This window comes from Perca fluviatilis, chromosome 5 (assembly GCF_010015445.1).
Source record: "Perca fluviatilis chromosome 5, GENO_Pfluv_1.0, whole genome shotgun sequence".
Taxonomy (NCBI): domain Eukaryota; kingdom Metazoa; phylum Chordata; class Actinopteri; order Perciformes; family Percidae; genus Perca; species Perca fluviatilis.
The window spans coordinates 13,754,319-13,779,265 of NC_053116.1; the positions used below are offsets into that span (position 1 = coordinate 13,754,319).

At 38.8% G+C, this 24,947-nt stretch overlaps 1 protein-coding gene and 1 long non-coding RNA gene across 2 annotated transcripts; one reads left to right on the forward strand and one right to left on the reverse strand.

Annotated features, from left to right (window-relative positions):
* Positions 1-610: 610 nt before the first annotated feature.
* On the reverse strand, positions 611-24,773 carry LOC120558701 (immunoglobulin-like and fibronectin type III domain-containing protein 1). The gene is made up of 27 exons (XM_039799855.1): positions 24,570-24,773; positions 22,079-22,141; positions 20,585-20,644; positions 19,125-19,247; positions 18,791-18,930; positions 18,540-18,639; positions 18,269-18,311; positions 17,974-18,148; positions 16,611-16,809; positions 15,939-16,211; positions 15,320-15,793; positions 11,985-12,134; positions 11,671-11,829; positions 10,716-10,859; positions 10,214-10,330; positions 9,027-9,151; positions 7,617-7,758; positions 7,181-7,474; positions 6,177-6,473; positions 3,203-3,382; positions 2,979-3,107; positions 2,461-2,769; positions 2,045-2,130; positions 1,718-1,910; positions 1,328-1,624; positions 920-1,246; positions 611-809 (listed from the first exon to the last, which is right to left on the reverse strand). The coding sequence occupies exons 2-27, from the start codon at positions 22,122-22,124 to the stop codon at positions 805-807; spliced, it is 4,587 nt and encodes a 1,528-aa protein (XP_039655789.1). The 5' UTR covers positions 22,125-22,141; positions 24,570-24,773; the 3' UTR covers positions 611-804.
* On the forward strand, positions 4,463-7,685 carry LOC120558703. Its single transcript, XR_005639166.1, has 3 exons — positions 4,463-4,574; positions 5,335-5,528; positions 7,588-7,685. It is a non-coding gene; the product is annotated as an uncharacterized LOC120558703 (long non-coding RNA).
* Positions 24,774-24,947: the final 174 nt, after the last annotated feature.

The following is a 24,947-nucleotide window of genomic DNA, read 5'->3' on the forward strand; positions in this document are numbered from 1 at the left end:
ATTTTTCTTACTTTATCTTTCTCGTTTTATTATTATTGACAACTGCCGCTAAATTTTCTGTATCCCTTATTTCCCTTTATTTTGTTTCTATTTATCTTGTCAATTCAAAATGTATTGTTGATTTGGGTGAGGGGGTCCATTACAGCTGACGTTTCCTGTCATACCGGTTCCATTTGTGCTTTCTGATTTTATGGTGTTTGTATTGGGAAAATGGTTTCATTGTCCTTTGCAGGGTTGTGAGGGGGGACTGGAGCCTATCCCAGCTCGCATTGGGCAGGTTACCCCTTCACATAGCTGACCGATATTGACAGACAACCAGTGACGGACTGGCCCCCACCACCAGTCCGTCACTGCAGACAACCACTCCTATTCACACCAATACAGGCCATTTAGACCCATGAGGCACATAGAGAACACCAGAACCTTCTTGCTATGAGAGGCTCAATCAAGACTCAGGAAGGGCATAAGCAAAAACATATGTATTTGCTGTAAGATAAATATAGTTTCACAAGCTGCTGTGCCACTATACCAACAATCAGCTGGGAAAAGATGATGTCAAACCACAACCATCTCCATGCACCGATAACTCCAAGTAAAATAATCATCAAACTACCCAAAGCAATGTTTTATTTGAGACAGACTTTATTTGTATTAGCGATCCAATTAATACAATATTAAATATTTTTCTTATTGCAACTGGTGCATTACATCCAAGCAGCAAAACCACTTCAACATCAAACATCATGTATGTATTAGATCTAAATCTTAAAATAAATACTGCTCATATTGTGGTGCCTTGTGTCTTCACTCTGTATGGAAGAGAGATGAAATGATTTAGGATCATTAGGCATTTAAAAACAAAAAAAAAAAGAATTCCACCTATCCTTAGAATTAAAGTGCTGGTGTGTTTCTGTCTCACCTCGGACACTGAGGACGGTGGAGCACTCAGCCCGTCCGAGGGCGTTCTCTGCAGTGATGGTATACTCCCCCATGTCTTTGGGGCCTACGCGGAGAATTAACATGGAGCAAACTCCACAGGTGTCAGAGATGTAATAGTTGGTATTGGTGTTTAGGCTGATGTGATTTCGATACCACGTGATGCGAGGTTTCGGATTCCCTTTCACTGCACAGCTCATATAGCATTCATAGCCTTTGGGTGCAGTGTGAAGCTTCAAAGGTACCATGAAGGTTGGCGCACATCGCAAATCACAGTCCTTTCTGGTCGGTACGCTCACCACAAATTTTCCTACAAGAAATGAGAGACAGTAATATTAGATTATTCCTGATAAAGTGACTATTTGTGGTTGTTTGAGATGCACAAACACACCTTTCTTCTTCTCCGTCCCATAGGTTGGTGACTCTGACGGTGCAGAAATGCCCATGTCGTTTTTGGCATACACCCGGAAAAGATATTCCCTCCCGTGCATGATATTGCACACTGTGATCTTGTTATTAAAGAGTCTGTCAGCCACTGTGGTCCATGTGCGTTTGGTAGAGTCCAGTTTGGACACTGCGTAGTGGAGGCGGTCATCGCGCTTCTCATCAGGGGAAGGTTCCCAGATCACTGTAACTGTGCCTGGCACATTTTCCTCCAGTTCTACTGGTCCAGGAGGCTTTGGATCATCTGTAACCACAATCAGTTTTACTGGCTCATCCAATAACATATATTTGACATTGATGTAGCAAAAGAAAACATGCATCTTAATTTAAATTTTACCTGTGACCCTGACCTCTGTACTAAATGTTTCCTGCCCTGCTAGATTTTTCACCATAATGGAGTAGATGCCAGTATCAGAGCGCTCAGAGGAGGGGATTAGCAGCTGGGATGAGCCATCAGAGTTACTGATGGTAATTCGCTTTGTCACTGGCCCATTGTCCTTTAGCCACATAATATATGGCCGTGGGGAAGCCTGTAAGAAAAAAAACATTAGTATTATCTTGAGTATTTTAGGCATGAATGTGGTATCTTTTGGGTTTTCTTTTGTGAAACCACGGTTTGTGTGTTACCAATAATATAGTTAGGTATATAAGGTATGAATCTTACCTCAAAGTTCACTGTGATCCTGACAGAGTTTCCTGCCCTCACCACCATGAAGCTCTTCATCTTGTGGTTTGTAAACTTTGGCCTCACTAGAGTAATTGAGCAAAAGCAGTGATAAGTGCTTTGGAAAATATTGAAATTGACAAGGTTCTTACATATAGTGGAATAAGTTATAAAACATAGATATGCATTCTGTGTAATTCTATCCACAGAGTTACACATTTTGAAGACTAAGAAATGAATGGCGATTGATTCAGTTCCTTGACAATACTTCTGTAATGTTTCATACTGAAATATCTTCGAGAAGCATTAAGAAAAGATCGATATTAAGAGCTACGTGAAACAGAATGGATTTTGGAAAGTTTCACAATCTTAATGCATACCAAGACATATTGTTTCTTAAATTTCTATTGACATACCAGGTGAGGGCATCGCGAGGACATAGTTGGCCAGCTCCTCGGGAGCACTCTCCCCTCCATCATTAGTCGCTATCACTCTCACCCAGTACATGTCCATGGACTTAAGGCCTTTCACAGTGAAGGAAGTCGTGATGATGAGAGTGCTGTTACAGCGGGACCATTCAGTGCACTCTGCAGGCCGAATGTCAACATAATATCCCTTTGCTTCATCCTGTATGCCTGGTTTAACCTCAGGTTTGGTCCAAGTCAGGACCAAGTGGCTGTAAGACGTTTCTGTCACCTTTAGGCTTGTAACTTTCCCAGGTGGCTCTGGGGTACACAAGTCATGCAATTCCAATCATCAAATGTTTTATTTTAATCAGCTTTAATCAGATGAATTATAAACCTTCATAACAAATGTATACATGTTATCATTTATTTTAACGTTACATGATTTTATGATATGTACATGAATATATTTTTGTGCAATCTATTGTTTATTGTTGGGTGTTTAACTGGAAAACAGTTGCAATACTTACTCTTTGGATCCCGTGCAAATACAAACTCTGAGGGGTTGCTGAATTCACCAACTCCAGAAAGGTTTATGGCAGTGACTCTGAATTCATATTCCATTCCTGCCACAACATCTTTTACTGCATAATTCTTCTCTGGAAGGAATTTCAGAGAAACAACCACAACAAAACAATAATGTTATGGTCGTCAGTGCCATCAAATTGAACTGGAGTCAAATAAAAATGCAGACCTTTTATTATTTCATCCATGGCATTGACAACGGTCCAGAGATTACTCCCCTTCTTGCGTTTCTCCAAAATATAGCCCAGGATACGTGAACCTCCTGTGTTACTTGGTAAAGCCCAGGAAATGTTGATGCATTCGTCATAGGCGCTGACCACCTTTGGAGGTGCTGGCGGGCCAGGAAAAGCTGGAACATGCACAAAAAAAAGGTGCTAGTAAAAGTTGTAGTCAGAGAGACAGAACTTTGCTTTTGTAGTTCTTGGTTTAGTAGCAATGCAGTATTGATTAAAAGGAATCTACCAATAAGATACTTCAGTTAAGAATTTGGTTATATTCTGATCATGTTACAAATCAAGCAAAGTGCTTTGACATCAGAGATCTGTGCTGGGTTTTGTGTTAATTTTACTCTAAAGATAAATCCCTTGGTTTTAGAAAAGTTATGTTTACATGTACACTTTATTATTCCTATTCTTGTTATTAGTATCAGCCTCATACTGAAATGATCAGTCTCTTAATTAATTACTCAAGTGAAAGAAAATTAATCAACAAAAAATTTCAGGTGTAAGAATTTGCAGCTGATCTGTTATATACAGAAGAAAAAGATCTGGGTTTTGAGCTGTTGATTAGGAAAAAAACAAGCAATTTGACTTGAAAATGTTTTAATTTTATTCAATGTATTTTAATGTTGTTGTACCTTGTAAAGCACTTTGTGATTTTTATCTGTGAAAAGCGCTCTATAAATAAACTTTACTTACTTGAATTTGATTAATGACAATAGCAGTTATTTACAGCCTTACATCAGTCATAAGTTGATAGAGAGACTGACTGACTGACTGACTGACTGACTGTGTGGCATGACTAGTATTTTCTTATGTCTCATTCCTCACAAGTTTTGTGATACACAGTGCATAAGAGAGAACAGCGTACAGAACAGTAGCAATGGAGCACAGCAGGGGGCAGTGATGCCACTTAATCAGCTGATGCTCTTTTTCACAGAACATTTTGACAAGCCACAGGAGGAAAAGCACAGGTGTGAATATTTTAATTGATGGCTGAACTCATGTACTGGGACACTTGAAAATAACGTTATTAATAACACCTGTGCTTTTCCTACTATGACAAGTCAAATGTCTGCTGGGAAAAAAAGGTCTATATTGTGGTAAAAATGCCAAACTTTCATGGTCAGCAACAACACTACTTTTTCATTTGGATTCAGTGATGATCAGACCATGTGAGTGATATGTACACCAGTCTCTGCTGATATTTGTTCTGATGCGCTAGTTTGTTTACCTGCTGCACACGTCACGCCCTTAATTGGCATAAGCCACACCTGCCTACCTGTTGAGGACCAAGTGGAACTGCGCCCAAATTTTGTGCTGGTGAGTTAACTTAAAAAAAGAGTTAGAACATGTTCTTTACTGACATGCAGCAGATGGATTCAGGACATAGGCTACAGGCCTAACGTTTTTGAATAATTCAGAATAAACGTCTTCAAAAACAGTGGTCGTTTCGAAACGATTTGTGGGGTTTAGGCTCGACAAAAATGGATGCTTAGCTAGCTCTGTAGTGCTAGGCCTAGCGGTTACCGTTATAACTACCTTCCCATTCCCTTAATTAATTAGCCGCTAGTGCTAAATTAAGTCTCAAATGTGTGTAAATGGAAGGCACGAGCTGGCCAGTTTGCGCTCTCTTTGTCTATTATTAGTATGGGTTTTATGTTAGGTACACCTATAAGAAATGTAAACACATTGGGTTGAAACTGTCATTATCATTAAGTTAGCTAGCCACATTATTACATTGTTTCCACGTAGGCTAAGTTACGTTAATACTAGAAGGATATTTTATAAGTATCGCGTTAATACATCAATGATACTTCATCAATTGGTGTGAATTCTTTACAATGTATAATTGATCACTTTGGTTGCCGAATAGCTAGCTAGCTACCTAATGGAACAAAATGAACTTAAGAAGTTTTTAACACCAGATGTTAGCTAAGGGTAGAAATGTGTTTGAGAATGGGAGACCCAAACTTCTGTTCGTTGGTCTGCAGATAGACTGATGTAAAATAAAAGACTGTTGTGTGGCTATAACAGCAGCAATAGAGATCTCTAGTTTCCAAACTTTATTGTTTTCAAACAGCAACAACTTGTGGAGAAAAACTGGAGCTGGCCTTGGGGGAGGACTCCTTCAGACTTGTAGTGGACGACTTTTAAAGTTTCTGTGGAGTTTTAATAGACTGGTGAGACGGATGGCCTAAGTGGAGAACTTCTACAACACATTGACTCCATGAAGGACGGACTTGTGGATGGAGTTTTTCAAGCAGACCTCAATAAGTAAGTGCATTATGTTTATTATGTTTTGCAATGTGCTTGTGTTATATTGTTTGTGTTGTGTCGGCCGCTGCGCCATACAGGGCCTGTGCTGGTTGTGGCCGTGTGCCTTTTCTGCTGGCTTTTTATTAGTTGGCTGTTGTGCCATCAGGAGGCTTAAATATGTCTGTGACACCTAGATCACAGTGAACATAGTGGACTATTTTAAGATTTTGGAAAGGAAAACAAGGTTTTAGCCTACTTTTTAATGACATTTTATGTCCGTTCGTTTGAGGTCTTTACTTGCAAGGTTTAACCAGTCCGAAGGAAAGTGGCATTTAGCCCAGTCTTTGCTTTGTTGACAATGAAAAGTGACTGCATGCTTATTTTTGTTACTGTGTGACTGGTCATTGGCAGATTTCTAGTCAGCAGTTTGGTATTGTGGGTGAATTTTAGATGCATTGATGGTGCCAAAAGAGAAAAAGGCAGAGAAGCACTTCTTGTCATTTTACAATAAATGTGTTCAGTTAGGTTTAACCGACATTAAACAACAACAACTGAAAGCTCAGTAGTGCAGTTTATCATCTATTACATCCCTGTCTTTAGGGTTATGGATTAGTGGGTGGGTCAAACTGATCAGACAGATATCACACCTGCACTAGTTTGGCTCACCTAGTGTGCCGGCTTGCATATCATCAGTCTCCATCACTTCACTCGTACCCTCGGCAGTCACTGCGCGGATACGGTACCAATATTTCCGGCCACGGTCCACATCTGTATCGCGGTAGCTGGACACAGCTGGGATTTCCCCTATTTTCTTCCAGGTGTTTCGTCCCACCTGCTGTCGCTCCATAATATAGTTAATCACAGGTGAGCCTCCATCATCCTTTGGAGGCCTCCACCTAAATTCAATACATACAGCTGAGCTCTCAGTTAGCTCTACAGGACCCAGGGGTGAAGTGGGTTTGTCTGAAATGCAAAAAAAGCTGTGAGTTAAAAATTCCTTCCTAACTTCTTGTGTGGGAACGAATACTGCATTTATACTAGGGGAAACAACATTTTCATTGGCAGATAATCATGGTGAACTTGACAGTTGTGATACTGGCAGATATGGCAGATGTAGCGGAGGTTTGACCATAATAACTTTTGTCAATCACTGAAATGTATTTCCAAAACACATCTTTAACCGGTCACATTATCACCAACTGGGATTCTGCTTCAAGTAGAACAAAAAACATTTTTGATTTTCTTTTCCTTTTGTCAGTTAGTAGTGCAGTAGTTTGAGAGTTACAGATGGGGGAAAGGACCTAAATCTGTCGAGGCACAGATGGGCTCAGTGAAATATGTCTCTCTTTTCACTGAAGAAAAGACTGGCCTGATTTGTACAGTTACGTGGATGAGCTATGAAGCATTTAAGGACACTGCTGTTTGCTGTTCTTAAGATCTTACAAGAGTGAGGTACTTCTTAGTTACTACACAGCTTGCTGCACAAATCCCATCCTCTGGCATTTATAACAATTAGGTTTTTCCTGAAGGAGTTGGATGTTGAGTTAATTATTTTCTTTGAGTTGGTCTGACATTTTTACATGTAGAAGGAGGGAAAAAAAAAAATCAGTGGGTGAGAAAGATATTTTTCTGTGTTTCTCGAATTTCTCCATTGTCCTTCATTGACTCACCAAGCACAATTAGCTGTGAAATTGCCTCAATGCAGCCATGTTCGTTCTTGAGCCTAATCTTGATCTCTCCAGTGTCCTTCCTCTGGCATCTGCTCAGGAGCAAGCGGCTGTGACTTGCAGATTTCTCTATCTTTGTATTGTTGTCTTCCAGGAGCTCTTCTCCCTCTCTGTACCACTTAATCTTTATGGGTTCATGGCCTACAAAATGGAGTTTGAAGATGGCGTTGTGCCCCACTTTAACTGTCACTGGCTCAGTGAAAGCACTCAGGTCTTCAGGGTTAAACCTTGGGGGATCTACAAAGAAAGAGGCCAGTTAGTGTCATTGTGTCATTGTGAAGTGTTTATATGCTATTCAGCTGTGATCTGATTCTGATAGTAAATATAATCATTTCCCCCCCTTTTTCCAGTTCTATTGCATCATGACAAATTCTCAAACCTTGGACGTTGATCATCGCTTCTGTTTTACGTCCATCTACCTCAAAGCGGTATTTCCCAGAGTGCTCTTCCTCGCACCTGGTTATGACTAATTTATGGATCGCACCATCTTTAGTGACACTGAAAGTGTCATCTGGGAATATCTGAAAAGGAACAGATGGATATTTTAAAAAATAATAAAAAAAAAAAAATAATACATAAGACGGATAATTGATTATTTAAATCAGCAAGGGCTTGCTGACACAGGGCTTTGTGTCTGGCACTGTTGTGTCACAAAATATCTGGCTCAAAGTAGCTAAACCTCTGCCAAATGTTTGAGGTAGAGATGGCCCGATACCATTTCTTTGCTTCCCGATACCTGAACTTGCGTATCGGCTGATACGAGTACTGATCCGATACCAGTGTGTCATATATTTTATCATGTTTTAACAGCTTTATACTACTATCCCTGTATGGATGTGATATGATTTCTATCTTTGTTGGTCTGGCTCAGGTTAAACTCTTTGTGAAACATGAACAAACACAAACCATGAATGCCACAGAACTTTCTTTTATTATCCAGTTTGACAGTCCGTTATAACGGAAAAGGAACATAAATAAACTACCTTTTTAAAGTAGATTTTCTTTAGGGCTTTATTACGTGGTTTCGGATCGGTGCATAAACTTTAGTACTTCCCGATACCAGCGTTTTAGGCAGTATCGGAGCCGATACCGATGCTGGTATCTCTAGTTTGAGGTACACAGATGATCACATAACTGATTAAACCAGTGGTAACTTCCAGTTACTGCTATCAAGAAAGTAATAATGTGCTGTCTTAGTATTATCTTTTGGGGTATTTGCCTGAGTGCACGGTAGAGTGATGGACAGGAATCGTGAGTTGGGGTGGGGGTGACTTTCAATGAACGTCCCTGGTCAAACCGGGCGGGACATTGCGTTTACATGTGTGCCTTAGGCTCCTTTCACACCCTACCTGTTTGTTTTTGTTCAAACAAACTCAGGTGTGTTCATCCATTAAATGCGGTTTGTTTGGGCTTGTTTGTTAATTAAATTGGCGAAGACTACTGAACCGAGACAGCTTGAAAAGTTGGGTCTCGCTGTTCAGAAAGTGATCTCCTGATCTGTGTTGCCTATATTTTACAAGATCAGTTTGATAACCATGGTAACAGTAGCCGTCACTTTCTTAATAGATATTTCCCCTGATATATCAAAAAGTAAAATTTTTAAATCAGAGTTGGATTGATAATGTATTTTGCTCTGTGTATTTTAGCAACCACGCAGCAACTATCCTTTTTAGTTTGGCACTATTTTTGATATACAAAGCCCAGTTACAGTCTGGACTAATAACGATCCCAATAATTTAATGTATAATGTGCTTTCTTGAAAATGATGAGCTTGACCTTCACGACTAACCTTTTTGCCGTCTCTGAACCAGGCTCCCTCACAGTCTTCACTGCTGAGCTTACATGTTAACTCAGCAGTCTCATTGATGAAAGCGTTGACATCAGACAAACCACAGATGAAATGAACCCCAGGATCTAACACGCACAACACAGTGAACAGTTAGGCACTATGATTATTTTGACTTGCTTCCAGAAGCAAACTTCTTACACAGTGATACAGAAATAGTTTTTATTTTTTTTTATTTACCTTTTCAGATAGTTTTCACTCTCTGCAGGGAGTTTTTTGTGTTCCGTTTCTTACATGTGATACAATATTTTTACAACCTACTTTTCGTATTTAATGTGTGTTGTTTTGTCGACAGAAAATTTACTCTAGCCAAAGAAATCTGGCAGGAACATGCTTTGTCATACAGCAAATCAATATGACAAAATAATTTGGCCTTGCATTGTATATCTGCTTCTTGACAGGCTCCCTGCTGTGCCAAAGTAGCAAATACTGTCATAGATAGTTATTTTGTGCTGTGTGTTATAGTTCAGTATAAGGCAGGGTATTGTTAAAAAATATTCAATACCCATACCGTGACTTTGATACTGGTTCCTAAATGATACGTTTTTCGATACCAATTTTATAAAACAAAAAAATTACATCATTACACAGTACAGCACCAATTTTCATTTTTTATTTTTGCAGCTTCTACTACGTGAGCCCAGCCTCTGTGTGTAATGTAGAGTTTTTCCTGCCTGCCTCTGCAATGTGTAACATTAGACAGCCAATTGCAAGCATTATTGGATCTTGGTAGAAGCTTGCTGCATGCTTATTGGCTCGCTGATGAGATTTACTTTGGAGGCAATTCGCTCGGTGCCTAAAAGTATTGAATTCGGTACCCAGCCCTAGTTAAGTAATAATTATCTTTAATGAAGCTTGTAGTTCGTTGTGGCTGCATAAATTCCAAGCTCCTAAGTCAGCAAAATACAAAAATGTTGTAAGTATATACAGGATCTATATAAATTTAAGGGCACTATACTAATACTATATCTTAAAAATTGTAACCATAAGAAGTTATACATATAACCAGCAGGTATACTTGGTGATGTGTAATGTTGTACTGAAAAGATAAGTGAAATAATTGATTATTTAATTACTGGATCAACAGACACCAACATCCAGTTGGAGCCGCTTCCTGTAAGGTTACTTACCAATCACCACATCTTCTATTATTGGGCCTTGTCTTTTACGCCTTGAATGTGTGGCAGTGCCAGTTGCGTCTTCAGTCTCGTCACCCTTACTGTGGTTTTCAGGACCTGTACTTTCACCTTTATTTTTTATAAAGGGGGAAAAAAATTATATATATATATATATATATATATATATATATATATATATATATATATAACCTTGAACTTGACAAACACTTTACATAATTGAAATGATTTCATTATAATGGTGTCCAAAGGTGCACACATTGTTTACAGTAATGAGTTATACAGTATGTGGGGCTAATTAAAATCTCTTCACAAACTAGAACTATTTCTGCCTATACACAACAAGAATATATAAGTTTATGGGTCCTATATTGGCTTCCACTCATAAAAGAACACATGGTGGAACAATATTAATTGCTTAAGAGAGAAAAAATGATTTCTGGCCATTAACCCATACTATATTTGATGCAATAATGCACCACTTCAGGTCCCTTACCGTTGACTGTTTTCTGTGGCTGCTGGCTTTGCTTTGAACAACTTGAATGCTTGACCTGGCCGGTAGAGTCCTCATTCTCATCACTGTCACTTGCTGCATCCTCACTTCCTTCATTGTCACTTGCTCGTCCATTTGGATCTTGCTCTAGAAGCAGAGCAATTCAGACTAGAGACATCTCACAAAGTTCACACACCCAACCAAAGACGATCCTCATGCTACTTCACAAATTCATCATTAAAACAAAGCACAATCTCTCCACCAGGCGGGTGAATTTTACTAACATTCAAAACAACGTTACACCGAATTGAAGACAAAATAGTGCTCATAGCAATGTTCTAGATGCTCACTCAGCTTTGTACACTTACTCTCCTTAGATTAGACACAGAGGTATCTCAAAGGAAGCTCAAACTAGTGATTTATAAAGAAGGAGGACATATGTTGTCATAGAGCTAGGCAATATATCGATATTATATCTATCGTGATATGAGACTAGCTATCGTCTTAGGTTTTGGATCTCGTAATATTGCATAAGTGGTGTCTTTTCCTGGTTTTAAAGGCTGCATTTCAGTAAAGTGATGTCATTTTCTGAACTTACCAGACTGTTTTATTATTTGCCTTTACCCACTTAGTCGTTATATCCACATTACTGATGATTATTTATCAAAAATATCATTGTGTAAATATTTTGTGAAAGCACCAATAGTCAACACTACAATATCGTTGCGGTATTGATATCGAGGTATTTGGTCAAAAATATTGTGATATTTTCTCCATATCGCCCAGCCCTATGTTGTCATCATTGTACATTAAACGGAAATGGTCAGATCACAGGCAATAAAAGACTGTTTCTTCTGTCTGTACTATATAACAAATCTGAAGTGGGACTTAACCTGGGGGGGGGGTACATGTGGTACATATCCTGCATGCAGTCAATATGCTCCCTGTTTCTTCTTACCAGATGCATGTTGTTTCCATTGGACCTTCATTGTGCGCCTTTGATGTGTGATGGACCCAGTAGAGTCTTTATTTCCATAAGAATCAGCCACTTCATTTTGACTTGTGGCGAATGTTTGAATCTGGTTGAACTCTACATCAATACTTTTGCCGCTGGACTCTGCATACGATCAACAGAAGGATTAATGTTTTAGAAAATTAGTTTGGATGTTAACTGAGCATAAACACATTTCGAAAAGTGTTAATCATAATGAAGTGGAATGGACCAATTACATAAACATGGATATAAAAAGGTACATTTTCTACATGTTTTACCAATTTGTTCATGTTCTGTCTCTTGACCATGTTTTATGTATCTTAAATTATTGGTAGATCCAGTGAAGTCCTCATTCTCTTCAGAATATCCTCCTTCAGAATATCCTCCTTCAGAATATCCTCCTTCAGAATATCCTCCTCCATTGGTATCTGGTATGTCAAATATAATGAAATGGTTTTAACTTTTTTTTTTTTTTTTTTTACCCCTCTAACCTTTTCTCTCCTCGTGTGAAACTTCCCTGGACCACTAAGGTTAAAAGGGTGATAGAATGACTATATAGGGTATTTCACACTGTTCCTTAAGGTCTCCTAATGGGGTATGTAACATTGGTTGGGCTGAAAATGGCCTGGGTGCTATTGTATGGGCCATAATGCTACCCTGTGGAATGGCCGTTTTTGGAACGAGAGCTTTTCTTCCAAATATGGTATGCTCATGAATACTTAGATGAGCTGCGCGCTGATTGGTTGAGTGAAGCACATAAACACACAGTGGAGACAAGACAGCAGGTCTCATATTTCAGATACTGCAATGTTATACATTGTTCATCTGCCATTTCATTACTAAATTCACTTCTGAGACTTTTTATGTGAGAAATCGGCTATCTAAAGCTCAAATATGGGCTGTTTTACGGAAATTGATGGCTAATTGCAAATTTGGTAAGACTGTCGGACTTCAGGAGCTCCACACAGTCTGACGAGACTGGACTACCAAATGGCTGGCCGGCATTTGGTAGTCCAGTAACCCAGAACGGTGACTTTGGGTATGTCAATTTTGAGGTGTGACAAAGGTAGATACTAGAGCCAGGGCAGTGGTGGCCTAAAGGTTATAGATGCAAGGTTGTCCGACAGGGTTGACCGACAGGATAAAATCTGGTTGGGGAAAGTGAAAGAACAGCACTTGTCCCTCCCTCATTACCACCACTGAGGTGCCCTTGAGCAAGGCCCTTAAACCCATCCGCTCCAGTGCAGCTGCTCAGTGGCCAGCAGATCGGACTGTGGTTGTACTGGGCAGCTTCCAGGTATGAATGTTAACTGTGTGAATGTGATCAGGGCGTTCCTGCAAAAGAGAGGCTGCCTCTCAGTGAACCTTCCCTGAATGAATAAATAAAGGTTTAAAAAAAAAGCCAAATAAGGTAGAGCCACCGATGTGACGTCCACTAGCTTTGTTGAGATTCGCCCGTATTCAGCAGCAATTTCAAATTGTGAGATTTGCATAGGAAAGGGATGTCAATGGGACTTTGAGGTACTATGTATGCCTGTTTTACCCACCAAACTCATATTCAACTATAACAAGGTAAACTCTATCATTCTATCACCATTTTAAAAGGCATCGCATCTAACAATGACCTTAACAAAATATAGCTGTGCCGTTTTTCTAATATATTGTTAAAAAGTAAGATGCTGAATTAGGTGGTAAACAGCTGGGGTCTCATTTATAAACGTGCGTACGCCACTTCCCGCGCAAAGGTTGTGATTTTATAAAAAACAAACTTGACGGGAGAATGTGCGGTCCTCGACGCAAACTCCGACCCATGCGTACGCACATTTTGGAGACAAAATAGGAATTGGCGACGCAGATGGTGAGGTGGTGAACTGAAGTCAGACTGCAGAAAGTACCTGTGGGAATAAGGGTTAGGCTACTCTTAATATGTTTAAGTTTAAAAAAATAATGCCTCACGCACATTTCTTCACACCATATGAAGATTAAATCCAGCAGTGTTATTTGCGCTTGTACTGAGTGTTAAATGTTCCATAAACACCTCAAACTCAAATCTTAAATAAAAACTCGTTCTTAATGTTTAATCAGCGCTGTCTCGCCGTCACATTGTCCGCTACGGAGTGCAGGAGGAGGAGATGGCCTGACTGCATGGAATACAGGATAGCATTAATACCCTAGCATTAGATAACTGCACAACACAGTGTAAATAACTAAATATCTGTCTTTAATACTGTGCATATATCATCAAATGTGAAGGTCTGGAAATACAGCCGTTAAGCTCTCGCGCAATCGTTACGCTCTATGTCCTCGTTACCGGTCTAAAATGTAATACTGTTTATAACAAACCCTGCATGAAGAAAAGTGTGTTTGCTTATTACATTTCGATTTCAAATTGTATCTCGGGGAGGGGGATACCACTAGTTGTCTGTGATTTGAGCAAGGTGTTAACAATCACAAATTGTTTTAGACTAAACATAAATACTGCGGTGAACCCGTGCGTAATGCTGCATGATGGCACTGCTGGCCCTGCAGGAGGACTGGAATGGAAGAATCGGGAGAAAAAAAGACTTCAGGGACCATGACGATGACTGACTCATATGCCGATTTAAATTCCCTAATGTAGCTGTAATAGTAATATAGCTGTGCTCTTGGATCTATGTACTGAATTGGGTCCAGTAGAGTGGGCAACGCGTCGGAACCGTGCCATCCGGGTCCAAATACAGGTCCTCGCCACTCTGGGTGAAACCGGCTGTTTTCAGAGGGAAATGGCTGACAGCTAAGTGTTTTTTTTTAAATAAATATTATATACAATCTTCAACTTCATCACTAAGGCTTGTTTGAATATAATATATAGTTCTGTTAAATCTTATTATATACGTCTGGTATATCGAAGCTGTCCCCGAGTACCGTAATGCCTGCTGATTTGGAAGATTTTATTAATAAAGGTAGTTCATAGATCCGGTTTCCATACGCTGTGCGACAACAGGCCGAAATTATAATTCAATTGGCAGCAATTCCCGAGCGTCTGAGTTTTTATTTTTTTATTTTTTTGTTTTCTCCGCCAGTCGTCGTGATTCGGCATGTTTCGGTGTAACGAAGAACAACCACCAGGGTCATTAACATACTGATCAGCATTCATGAGGTGCTTTACATTGACTATTTATGGTTAAAAATGGGCGTGTACAGGGTGGGATAAGAGGCTGATCCACGTACGCACACTTGTAGTCAATCTCTGATTTATAAAGGGAACATTGCTTACAGGTGTGCGTACACACTGTTTTATAAATCTGACTTTTTTTCGGCGTACGCCAATTTGGGCTTTTGGGCGCACTTACACTTATAGTAAGGATCCTACGCACAGTTTTATAAATGAGACCCCTGATCATTTATCAAGACTCATAAACTTTGACCATGAGATAAAATGGCTTTTTCTCATGATGTCTCTAAAGGGCAAAGGCCATCTTATAGCTGACCTCCATTAATGCTATAAATTAATAAACTCTCTGAAGTAGCAGCAACTCTGTGTTTTGATCATAAACACAAATTGTAGCCACCACTGACTACTCACTGTAGTGCAGATGGTGAAAATGCATTGTTAGGCAGCGATCGACTTTACCTGTTACCTTGTCAAAATCCCTTTGACCTGATCTGGTGCGTTTCTTGTTCTTGGGGTCATCTAATATCAGTTGCGCTCCTGCTTGTGTTACACACCTTGAAGCATCTAATTTTGATTCTGGGCCGTTGCCTTTTGAGTTTTTGATCTTTGCTTTCCCTTTGCTTCCTGTTTGCTCAGACAGGGCACTGGTTTTCGCAGCATTAGGCTTGTCCTTTACTGCTCCGCTGTATTTACCCGGTCCAGTGACTGCACTTATTACACCATCACCATCTCTTTCACTTGTGGTCAATGACTTTCCTTCCTTCAGTTGTCCTTCTCCGTGCTTTGCTTTTACGGCTGCAAAAATCTTCTCCATCTCCTCTCGGTTTTTTATTTGTTGCTCTCTGGCCACCTTCTCAAGATCGATGTGTGCTCCACTAGCAAAGGCAGTTTTATGATCTCTCTTCTGTCCAGCAGATGCAGGCTCACTTTCAGCTTAGAGGATATGAAATACAACATACATGACCCATAACTCACATTTATTTGTGAAAATCATCACTCCTAATTATGGCAGCAATTAGGATCACTTCAGCACACATTGACAAATTGGTTACTGGTACATTGTACTGTAAGGTGTTACCTTGAACAACCAGCCAGGCACTGCAGGATGTAATGCCAGCCACCGCTGAATAGATGCCTTGGTCCAGCTGGTTGCAGTCCCTGATCAGCAGCCGGTGGATCAGTTTGTGGTCTGACACGGTTATGCTGTATTTCTCTCCATCCTCCAGGGCGCTGCCCTTGCCCATCCATGTGATCTTGGGTAGTGGGTGAGTCAGGACACACGCAAAGAGGGCATCGTCTCTTTCTGGAGCTTTAAGATCCTCAATTTTAATAACAAAGTCCACATTGGAAACTGTAAAAGCAACACAAAAAAAGTCAGTGAACCTATCTAACCATATAGTCAGTTTCTTACACAAAGCTATTACAATTAATAGCAGAGATGTAAAGACTCACGCAGTGGGTTTGTGTGTAAAGTGTTTCATCTCTGAGCTAGGAAACTCTATACGTAAACTGAAACCAACCTTTTGTCACCTCTTCCACAAGTCATTTAGCTAATGCACGTCGTAAAATCATTAATTAAGCGAGCCAATGAATTACTCTACAGGACTTTCTTCCTTTTGGCAGTGTAAATGGTGAAAAAACTGTCCTTGCCAAAAGGGTAAGAGTAATCTTGCCAAATGGAAATTGGATACAGGAATATTTACATTTTCAACTGTTTAAATCCCAACCACTGTTCCTTTGTTGAACCTACGTTTAAACTCGGTAGAGAGAAGGGTGACGTCTTCATCCACCAGATTCAGCTCGGTGTCGAGGAGGTTGACCTTTCCATCCACCCGTTCGAGCCCGTTGCCCTTTTGCATCAGGCCCTTAATATTAAAATCATTTGTCCTTCCAGCGCTCTTAATGCTGGGTTTCTCTGTTGCCTCCTTATCATAAGGAATCGCACCATCCTACCAAGTACACAAAAGAGTTACAAACCATTCATTTATATTCAGACTAGGGGAAAAAATCATTTCAATGTATTCTATATTGTGCAAGTTTAATTGGAAAATGATTTAAATTTTCCAGTTTGAAATCAGTACAATGTTTAAGTAAATAAGTTTGACACCAACACGGCACTTGTCCACTAACTAATTTTTTCCAAAATAATGGACACTCAGTAATTCACAATAATAGTTTGCAGTAAATTGAGGTTTACTTAGTAGGGCTGCTCCTTCCTAAAATAAAATGGAGGGTAAATCTAACGCACTATATAGTAAAAACACAATTAGTGTAATACTACAGCTAAAGAGATCTTAATGTCTTATGTGTAACTTTTTTATTAACATAATTATACCTGTTTTCTGATACTGATGAGATGGAAACCATTGAATGAGATGGGAGTCAGACATATCAGGAATTATGAGATGAAATGAGCAGGAAAAATGAATACATTTTCATGAGTCAGTATTTCAAATACAGTTCTTTCTCTGATTTTTAACTGATAACTGTGTTTGAACTGATAGCCACACTTAAACTATTAGGTGTCACAACACATAATATGCCATGTTTGGTGAATATTCAGAATGAACATGAGTTTGATCAGTGCTAGATGTCTTCTGTGAAATTACAAATCCGACATAGCTTAAGAACTGCAGTGTTTCCCACAGATTGGAAAGCAATTTGTGGCGGGGGGGTGTTGTCGTAACAATCCATTATCAAAAACTGAGGAGGATCATGCTGTTGGATGCTGTCCTCCTCTCCTACTTTAATGCCTAACTAATGTATATATATATCTCTCTCTCTCTCTCCCTGAACCTGTCTTTCACTGCTTGCGAATTTCACCAGCTGTCTTCTCTCCTTTATGGAGACAGACTCTGTGTGCACAGTGGGCTCGATGGTGTTTTAAACCTCAAACGACTGTGTGTGCATGTGCGTGCGTGTGTGGACGGACGGAGGAGTGCAGGGAAAGGAAATTCATCAGAATGTGTTTTAAAAATAACGCAATTTGCGGCGGCCGGTGTTGATAGTGTGGTGCACCGCCACACATTAGTCTGTGTGTGCGAAACACTGAACTGTATTGATAATTTAGCTGAAGGTAATGCATCTTCTTTGAAAGCGGACCGTCTTCATACCTTACACTTGTTTTGCACCCTCTTCTTTTTCTTCTCTTCCAGTTTCTTGAGAATCAAATGTAAGTCTGCAACACCAAACTCCGTACAGATGCGCTCATAGTCTTTCCTGTCAGCGTCCAGCATCGCGTCCCAGAATCTTTCATCGGTTTCCCCTTCTGCTTTTTCCTCTACTTTACTAAAGGGATTGGGCAAACATTGAAAATGTTTATGGCTAGACAAATATCAATGATAAAATGCACACACATTCAGAACTATTTGGTCCGATATTTTTATATCATTATCGCTGTTTTATTACCTTCTTCGCAGCAATTTTCTGAAGTCTGATGGATTCTTTGAAGCTGAAAGCAGCAAAATCAGCTCAAGATTGTTAGTCTTTTGCAGCTTTACTGTAGATTTGAAGTCCGATAAAACTATGGGGGAACTACACATTGGTAAAGTTTTTTTTTTCCGGCAAGTATTTAAATTAAAAGAAGTGTTTACAACATTACAATGCCAGTTACAGACTTTAGGACTCCCTGCCATGCACAATCGAAACTAAATTTCACAATTCTGTGTTGAACTCTTACCCTCAATCACATTTAATGTTGTTGTGCAGACAGCTTTGCCATACTCGTTGGCAGCGTAGCATTTGTATGTATCTGTTTCAGCACCAGTCACTTTGATAATCTACAAATACAAATAACATGGCAAGTTATCAGATGCACGGATTAAATTCTTTTTAATTTTAAAACCATTTTACTGTTTTTTTTTAAACTCGGTATGAGCAGTGACTACTCAAAAGATTTTTACTGTTTTGTGAAATCATTTAGTCACTCGCCTCTAATATGTGCTCTCCAGTCGATTCATCATATTTACTCAGAAATTTGTCCTTATCTGAAATAGGCCCTTTAGTTCTTCTCCATGACACCTCTGGTTTTGGATCCCCTTTCACCACAATCTTGAAAACAGCTGATTTTCCTAAAGGATATATGAAAATACTGCATCTTTATTTTCACAACTATGACTTTCAGTCGGGGTTCATAATTGGAAAGACTGTTAAGAACCCAACAAACCAATCAACTATCCTTTGATTCAGTTAGTCTGAAGTTTTTTTTTTTACTATATAATTGCATAAATGCATATTAGTTTTAGTGCTCTGTTATTAAACCCACCTTCCTTGATAGTAACTGGGATGGGTTTACTCTGGACATCTGGGGTGCTTTTTCCCTCTGGTATGTCTACTATATACTGCGTGATCATTACTCCAGGAGTCTTAGATCTTCTCCGGATCACAGCTAAATAAAGCCAGCAAAAATAATAATTAAAAAAATCAATGTCAATTATAAGCATAATACTTTACAACCTGCAATTAAAAACAAACCAAAAGCACAGTGGGATTTGAAATAAATATTTAGACAAATGGGGGAGTGCTGCATTTGGCAGAGCTAAACAGAATTTCTTTTTTGCCACCAGCAGATGTCAGGAATGTCCAACATATTCCCAGTGATAGTTTGTATGTGTGCGTGTTGACAGAAATATTATTTTTTTGACATATAAAAAAAATGGGAAGTGCTTAACACAAATCACAGATACACTGCAAAAAAAAGTGTTGTCAGGTTAGTAGCTTTATCGGTTAACTGTAAAACTCACTGCCCATGTCAGCTAATATGAAATGAAGGTATTGAGGATGAAGTTGCACTGTACCTCTTATATTTTGTATAGTACATGCTGTACAGCAGAGGTGATCCATTAAAATATGATTGAAAACATAATTTAATGTTGCATTTCCACAAATGTACAAACATTCCTTGTTGATTGTACAACATTTTACTACAGAGTGTGAGAGCAATTTCACCGTGTGCTTGCATCATTTTATGTTGAACATTATGTAACCTACATTCTCAAACTAGCTCATGTTAAGATGTACACATAAGGGCTGCAATTATCGATTATTTTCAATAATGGCTTGGACTATCAAATGTAAAAGCTGTCAAACCCAAATACTTCCCACTTGATAGAAAATGGAGAAAAGCAGCAAATGGCATATTTGTCAAATAAAAATGACCAAACGATTATTAAATTTAAAAATAGGTGATCATTTTGTCAATCGACTGCTCCACTAATCCTTTCAGCTCTATGCATATTCAATACATTGCCCTCAAAGTTACAGTAAATGCATACACATTAATTCACTCGAGCATTTAAAACCGCAGTGCATGAAATCCACACTGTGATCCTCCTACCTGTTCTGCTGAACATATTCTTATCAGGCTTTGGATGTGCAAGGAGAGGATCACACAGGAGTCGGAGTCGATGAAGAACATTAATCCAGGGATTAATGATTATTATGACAAGGACTGAAATAGGAGAACCACCACCCTGTTAAACATGTAACTGAGGGCAAATGATTTGACAAGGTAGCCACTAGATATTTCATGTTATCAAGACAAAGACAGGGCAGGCCACACTCACACTGTATCCAATAATACCTCATGTATTATTCAATATTGATTCCATTATTCAAAATAATGGATGTAGCTCAGTATTGTATTCAAACAGTACAGTAGTGCATGGAGACCTTAAACGTTCGGTTAGTCTACCAGGAAATTAAACTAGTATTCTTCTATTTCACCTGACTTGTTGCCAGACACCTCATTAAAACGCTGAATGTATTGATGAACGAGGGAGAAACCTGGGTAAAAAGAAATAACACCACATCAGTTAGAAGTACATCAGTAAATGCTATGCCATGGCTGTAGGTCATTACGTAATACTCTATATCTCTATACAATACATCTCCAACAGAAATGGTTTATCGCTTCATGTCTTGCAGGAATTTCCTTATTTGCGGAAATGTTGATGATTATCCAAGACAAGTTAAGAATTTATTTGCCTTTTGACTTTTAGGTGTATGCGATTGATAGATGGATAGAGGAAAAAAAGCAAGCGAGAGAGAGAAATAATTGAGGGACAGACTGAAATAAACAGTGGGCGGAGAGGCTGGAAGTGACCCAGTCAGGCATAATGTGGAAAAGGAAAGCTCGTAGAGGCCTGAATAAACTGAAGTACTGAGAGGGCCACAGTAAAGGGCAGCAGGCGGGCAACCTTAATCCAGGGATGTTTTCTTCCCATCCTCAGTTTATCACTGAAGCCTGAGAGAGAAGACCTTTAGTCAATTGGCTTTTGAAGTGGCTGTCAGTGGGGCAAACTCCAACTTGAATAGTTCTCATGAATTTGACAAGGTAATGGAGTTAATAGTGGCTGCAGTGAATGTTTTCATTGCCTTTTACAAATGTCGTGTGAACTTTTAAATTTAACTGAAAAGAAAACCTTTTTAAAAACCTTCATAATTATACAAATATGAATATATTATAAGGTAGTAGTCCGGCATTCATTGACTATTAACAATAATGTAAAAGGACCAGACTTAAATTTTCCATTTCAAATACTGTAATCTGTCCAGTTTTTCTATGACGTAGTGTTGAAGCCTGGGCATTACTCGGTTCGCTGATTATAAAAACCGTTTCATGTTACAAAGTGTTTAAAGCCACTGTCTTGATGTACCAATCTGTCAATGTAACATGGTGCGCTTGTCTACTCTCTAAATTGGTTGTTGACTCAGCAATATGTTATGTTTTGGCAGGATTAGTGGCAGCTCATTTTCTGCCACATTTGGTGATGAATTAACTTGCACATAGTTTACTCTATATGAGACAGTAATTAAATTGGTTTGCTCACATCAAAGACTAATGTAGGCTTTCATTACAGATAATCACCGTCAAATAGTGTTATGAAAGACTGTTGTCAATGTTTTTTTTGTTCAAAATATTCACGTGTATATATTTCAGTCATTGCAGGATTTTTTTTTTCCTTTTTTTAGAAAAAAAAATACAGAAGATCCTACAGTAAAGTGTTGTTTAATTCACTGTATGCGTACAACTACTATTGCTTTATTATTTTAGTATTAAACTAATACAGTTCCTCTGACACTTTTTGTTTCAATCTGCTGCGGCACCACTTCATGTTTGCAATAGATGGACACCAGACTACTTAATTGTTGCTTAAATCAGTAAACAGGGAAAGCAAAAAAGAGAAATTTGAAGAAGGCGGTGTTGCAGTACTGTACATCGTCTGTTGGTAGTGGGACCTGTGTTCTTCGTCCTTTTCCACATACTGTCAAACGTCTGACCTGCAAATAGAATGTGAACATAACCATTAGTACCAATGATATTTGTCCAGACATCAGTGTTCCTTTTACATTTTAAAGTATTCTCTCTAGGGCTGTGCAATTATTAGAATTTTGAATTTGGCTCCTAACGATCATAAAAACTAGGGATGCACGATCCGACTTTTTCAGTACCGATGCCAGGGCTTTGTGTATCTGTCGATACCCGATACCGATCCGATACCGTTGCTGAATTAATAATAAACTGTATACCTTTTCCACCTTATACCTTCCTTCCACCATGTGGGAGAGACTAAAGGCACCAGACTTTCCTAACTAAACATTACTTTCCTAACTAAGACAAAATAACATAGATGGAATGTATTGAATTCTTATTTGTTATTTAAAAAACTATTTTGCATTCAAATCGAAAATATAATGTAATCAAACTTCTTAAAATAAATTTAAATAAATAATAATGGGCCTTCAATAATGGGCCACCTTTTATGTAGGTTTATAATGGTTTATTCTACTGTCGGGAGTACATAGAATATCACAAACATTTTAATGTCATGTTTACTAAAAGCTTTGATTACTAAAGGGTTTGGCTCCACAACATTATACAGTAACTTTATATGAAGGAGAATCCATGAAACAGTTACAGAAGCTAAACTATTTTCATTGTGCAAACTGCAAAGTGGTAAAATAAACTCAAATCGAATGAATAACCTACACATACAACTTTAACATGGTTTCCCTTTCAAAACAAAATAATTGTAAGCTAGTTGTATAACGACTACCTTGGCCACAGGTAAGTTAGGTTGTTGTAGTGTGGTTGTAGTGGGCGACTGAACGGAGCTCCACTGTCAGCTCGCTTCGATCCAGCTATTTTGTCAATATCGGCCGATATCCGATCCTAATATCGGATCGGTGCACCCCTAATAAAAACGATGTAATCAAGAAACTATTTTGCAAGTAAAATCTTATCTATGTTCTGAAGAGGAATACAAAAAGATTCAACGGGATATGTATTAAGGGATATATTCTACAGTTCAAGGTGTTTTCACTGTTGATTTAACTGTTTCACTGTTTAAGTGAAAGTCAATGATTAATCAAGTTAAATAGTCATGGTTTCAATTTGACCAAGATAAGTGTCATTATTTCTTCCATAATCCAGCAGCCCTAATCCCTATGCATTTGTTCCTTTTGCTTTGACGTTGTTTTGTAAAAGAATATTTTTAATATTTTGCAGATCATAAAAAAATAGGATAGGCTCTGTTCTCAAATTAACAGGTATGACTTGCTGTAGAAAAGTAAGTCTTATAAGTAGATTAATGACATAATATACTGAGCTTTGTGTGTTGCCTTCAGTTTTTTGTGTGACTCCAACAAATGCCTTGTAAACCACCAGTTACTTAATTAAGATGAAAATATTGCCACAGTCAGATCTAAGTTTGTGCTTGTGTTTATAGGTTGACTTATTTGTATGAAACTACCCATGCTTTGAGGCTAACATGTGTAGCAAGGTCAACCAATTAGGTTCATTATGACTTGAAGCTTGTTAGTTCCTGTGGGCATTTCACACATTGGGAATATATGTGCGAATAGTACATAACAAATGTTTATTCAACCAGTTATTGCAGTTCAAAAGTTTAAGTGAAAAGCTTTGTTGAATTAGTTTCTCTGAACTTGGTATTGGATGCCTTTTTACGAATGTGTTCATAAAGGGATAATACCAGTTGCTTATTATGTAACACTCAAGTAAAGGTTCTTTTGACAGGAAAGATTATACATATTCTATTCCGGAGTGATCTGAGGGCTTACAAACATTAAGACGGTGGTCATTGAGAGGCCGAGTCATTGAGTGCAGGACAAACTGATGGTCTACAGCTCCCAAGCTATAGTTAGCTATAATACCGTCCTATGGTTACATCAAGCCTGGCAGCAGATTATTGCTGCTCGGAGATCTCCATTCTCAGAAGTAAAATGCTCAGAATTAGATGCTCTTAAACCATCAACGTATACAATGTGAAAAATTACACCCATGATAAATAAAACGATAACCTGACGAATGGAGAGAATGAGGGTGAGATACATCAGGAGTAATTTTTTATCTTACTACAGCTGAATATTTCACATTCAAAGTTACAATAATTATATCTATTAACAAACCAGCTTGTGATTTATCACAGATTGAAAATAGGAAATAAAGGATAGAATAATCAGTCTTTTATACACAACCATGCCTACAGTACAGACCAAACAAATCTTTGATCCAGTCTTCCTCTAAATGGAAACCTCCTGATTTCTCACAAGAGAATCCTGTAACCGTCCCCAGTTGTTCTACTGCTATCATTTCATAAACTGTAATCCACTTGGATGTCGGGCTGACCCATGGTCAGGATGCACCCCTTGATCACACATGAACACAAACAGAGGAAGAGTGGTTTACCTGTCTACAGCTCTGTCCTCACTCCCACTGAGATTCTGAGACTGGTTTATAGATGGTATAAACTTGCTGCCTCCTGGGGTTTACTGGATATTAAATCCTTTGGGAAAATACATTTGATTTTGCTGCCTGCAAGCTTGTGCCTAGACAGTGACTGTCAAGGAGAGGCTTCTTCTGTTTAGGCAGATGGATGCTCAAAGCGGGTGGGTTATTATTAAGGGGGAGCAGGGTGGGTGTTGGTGGGGGCACTGCATGAGGTAAGGAGGGATGAATAGCCCCAGGGAGAGGGGAAGGGCTACCAATGACAAGTTAGTGGTGAAGTGTATCCCTTACTGCAGTAATTACTGATGGCAACATACTCATCTTTCACAGAACAGATCC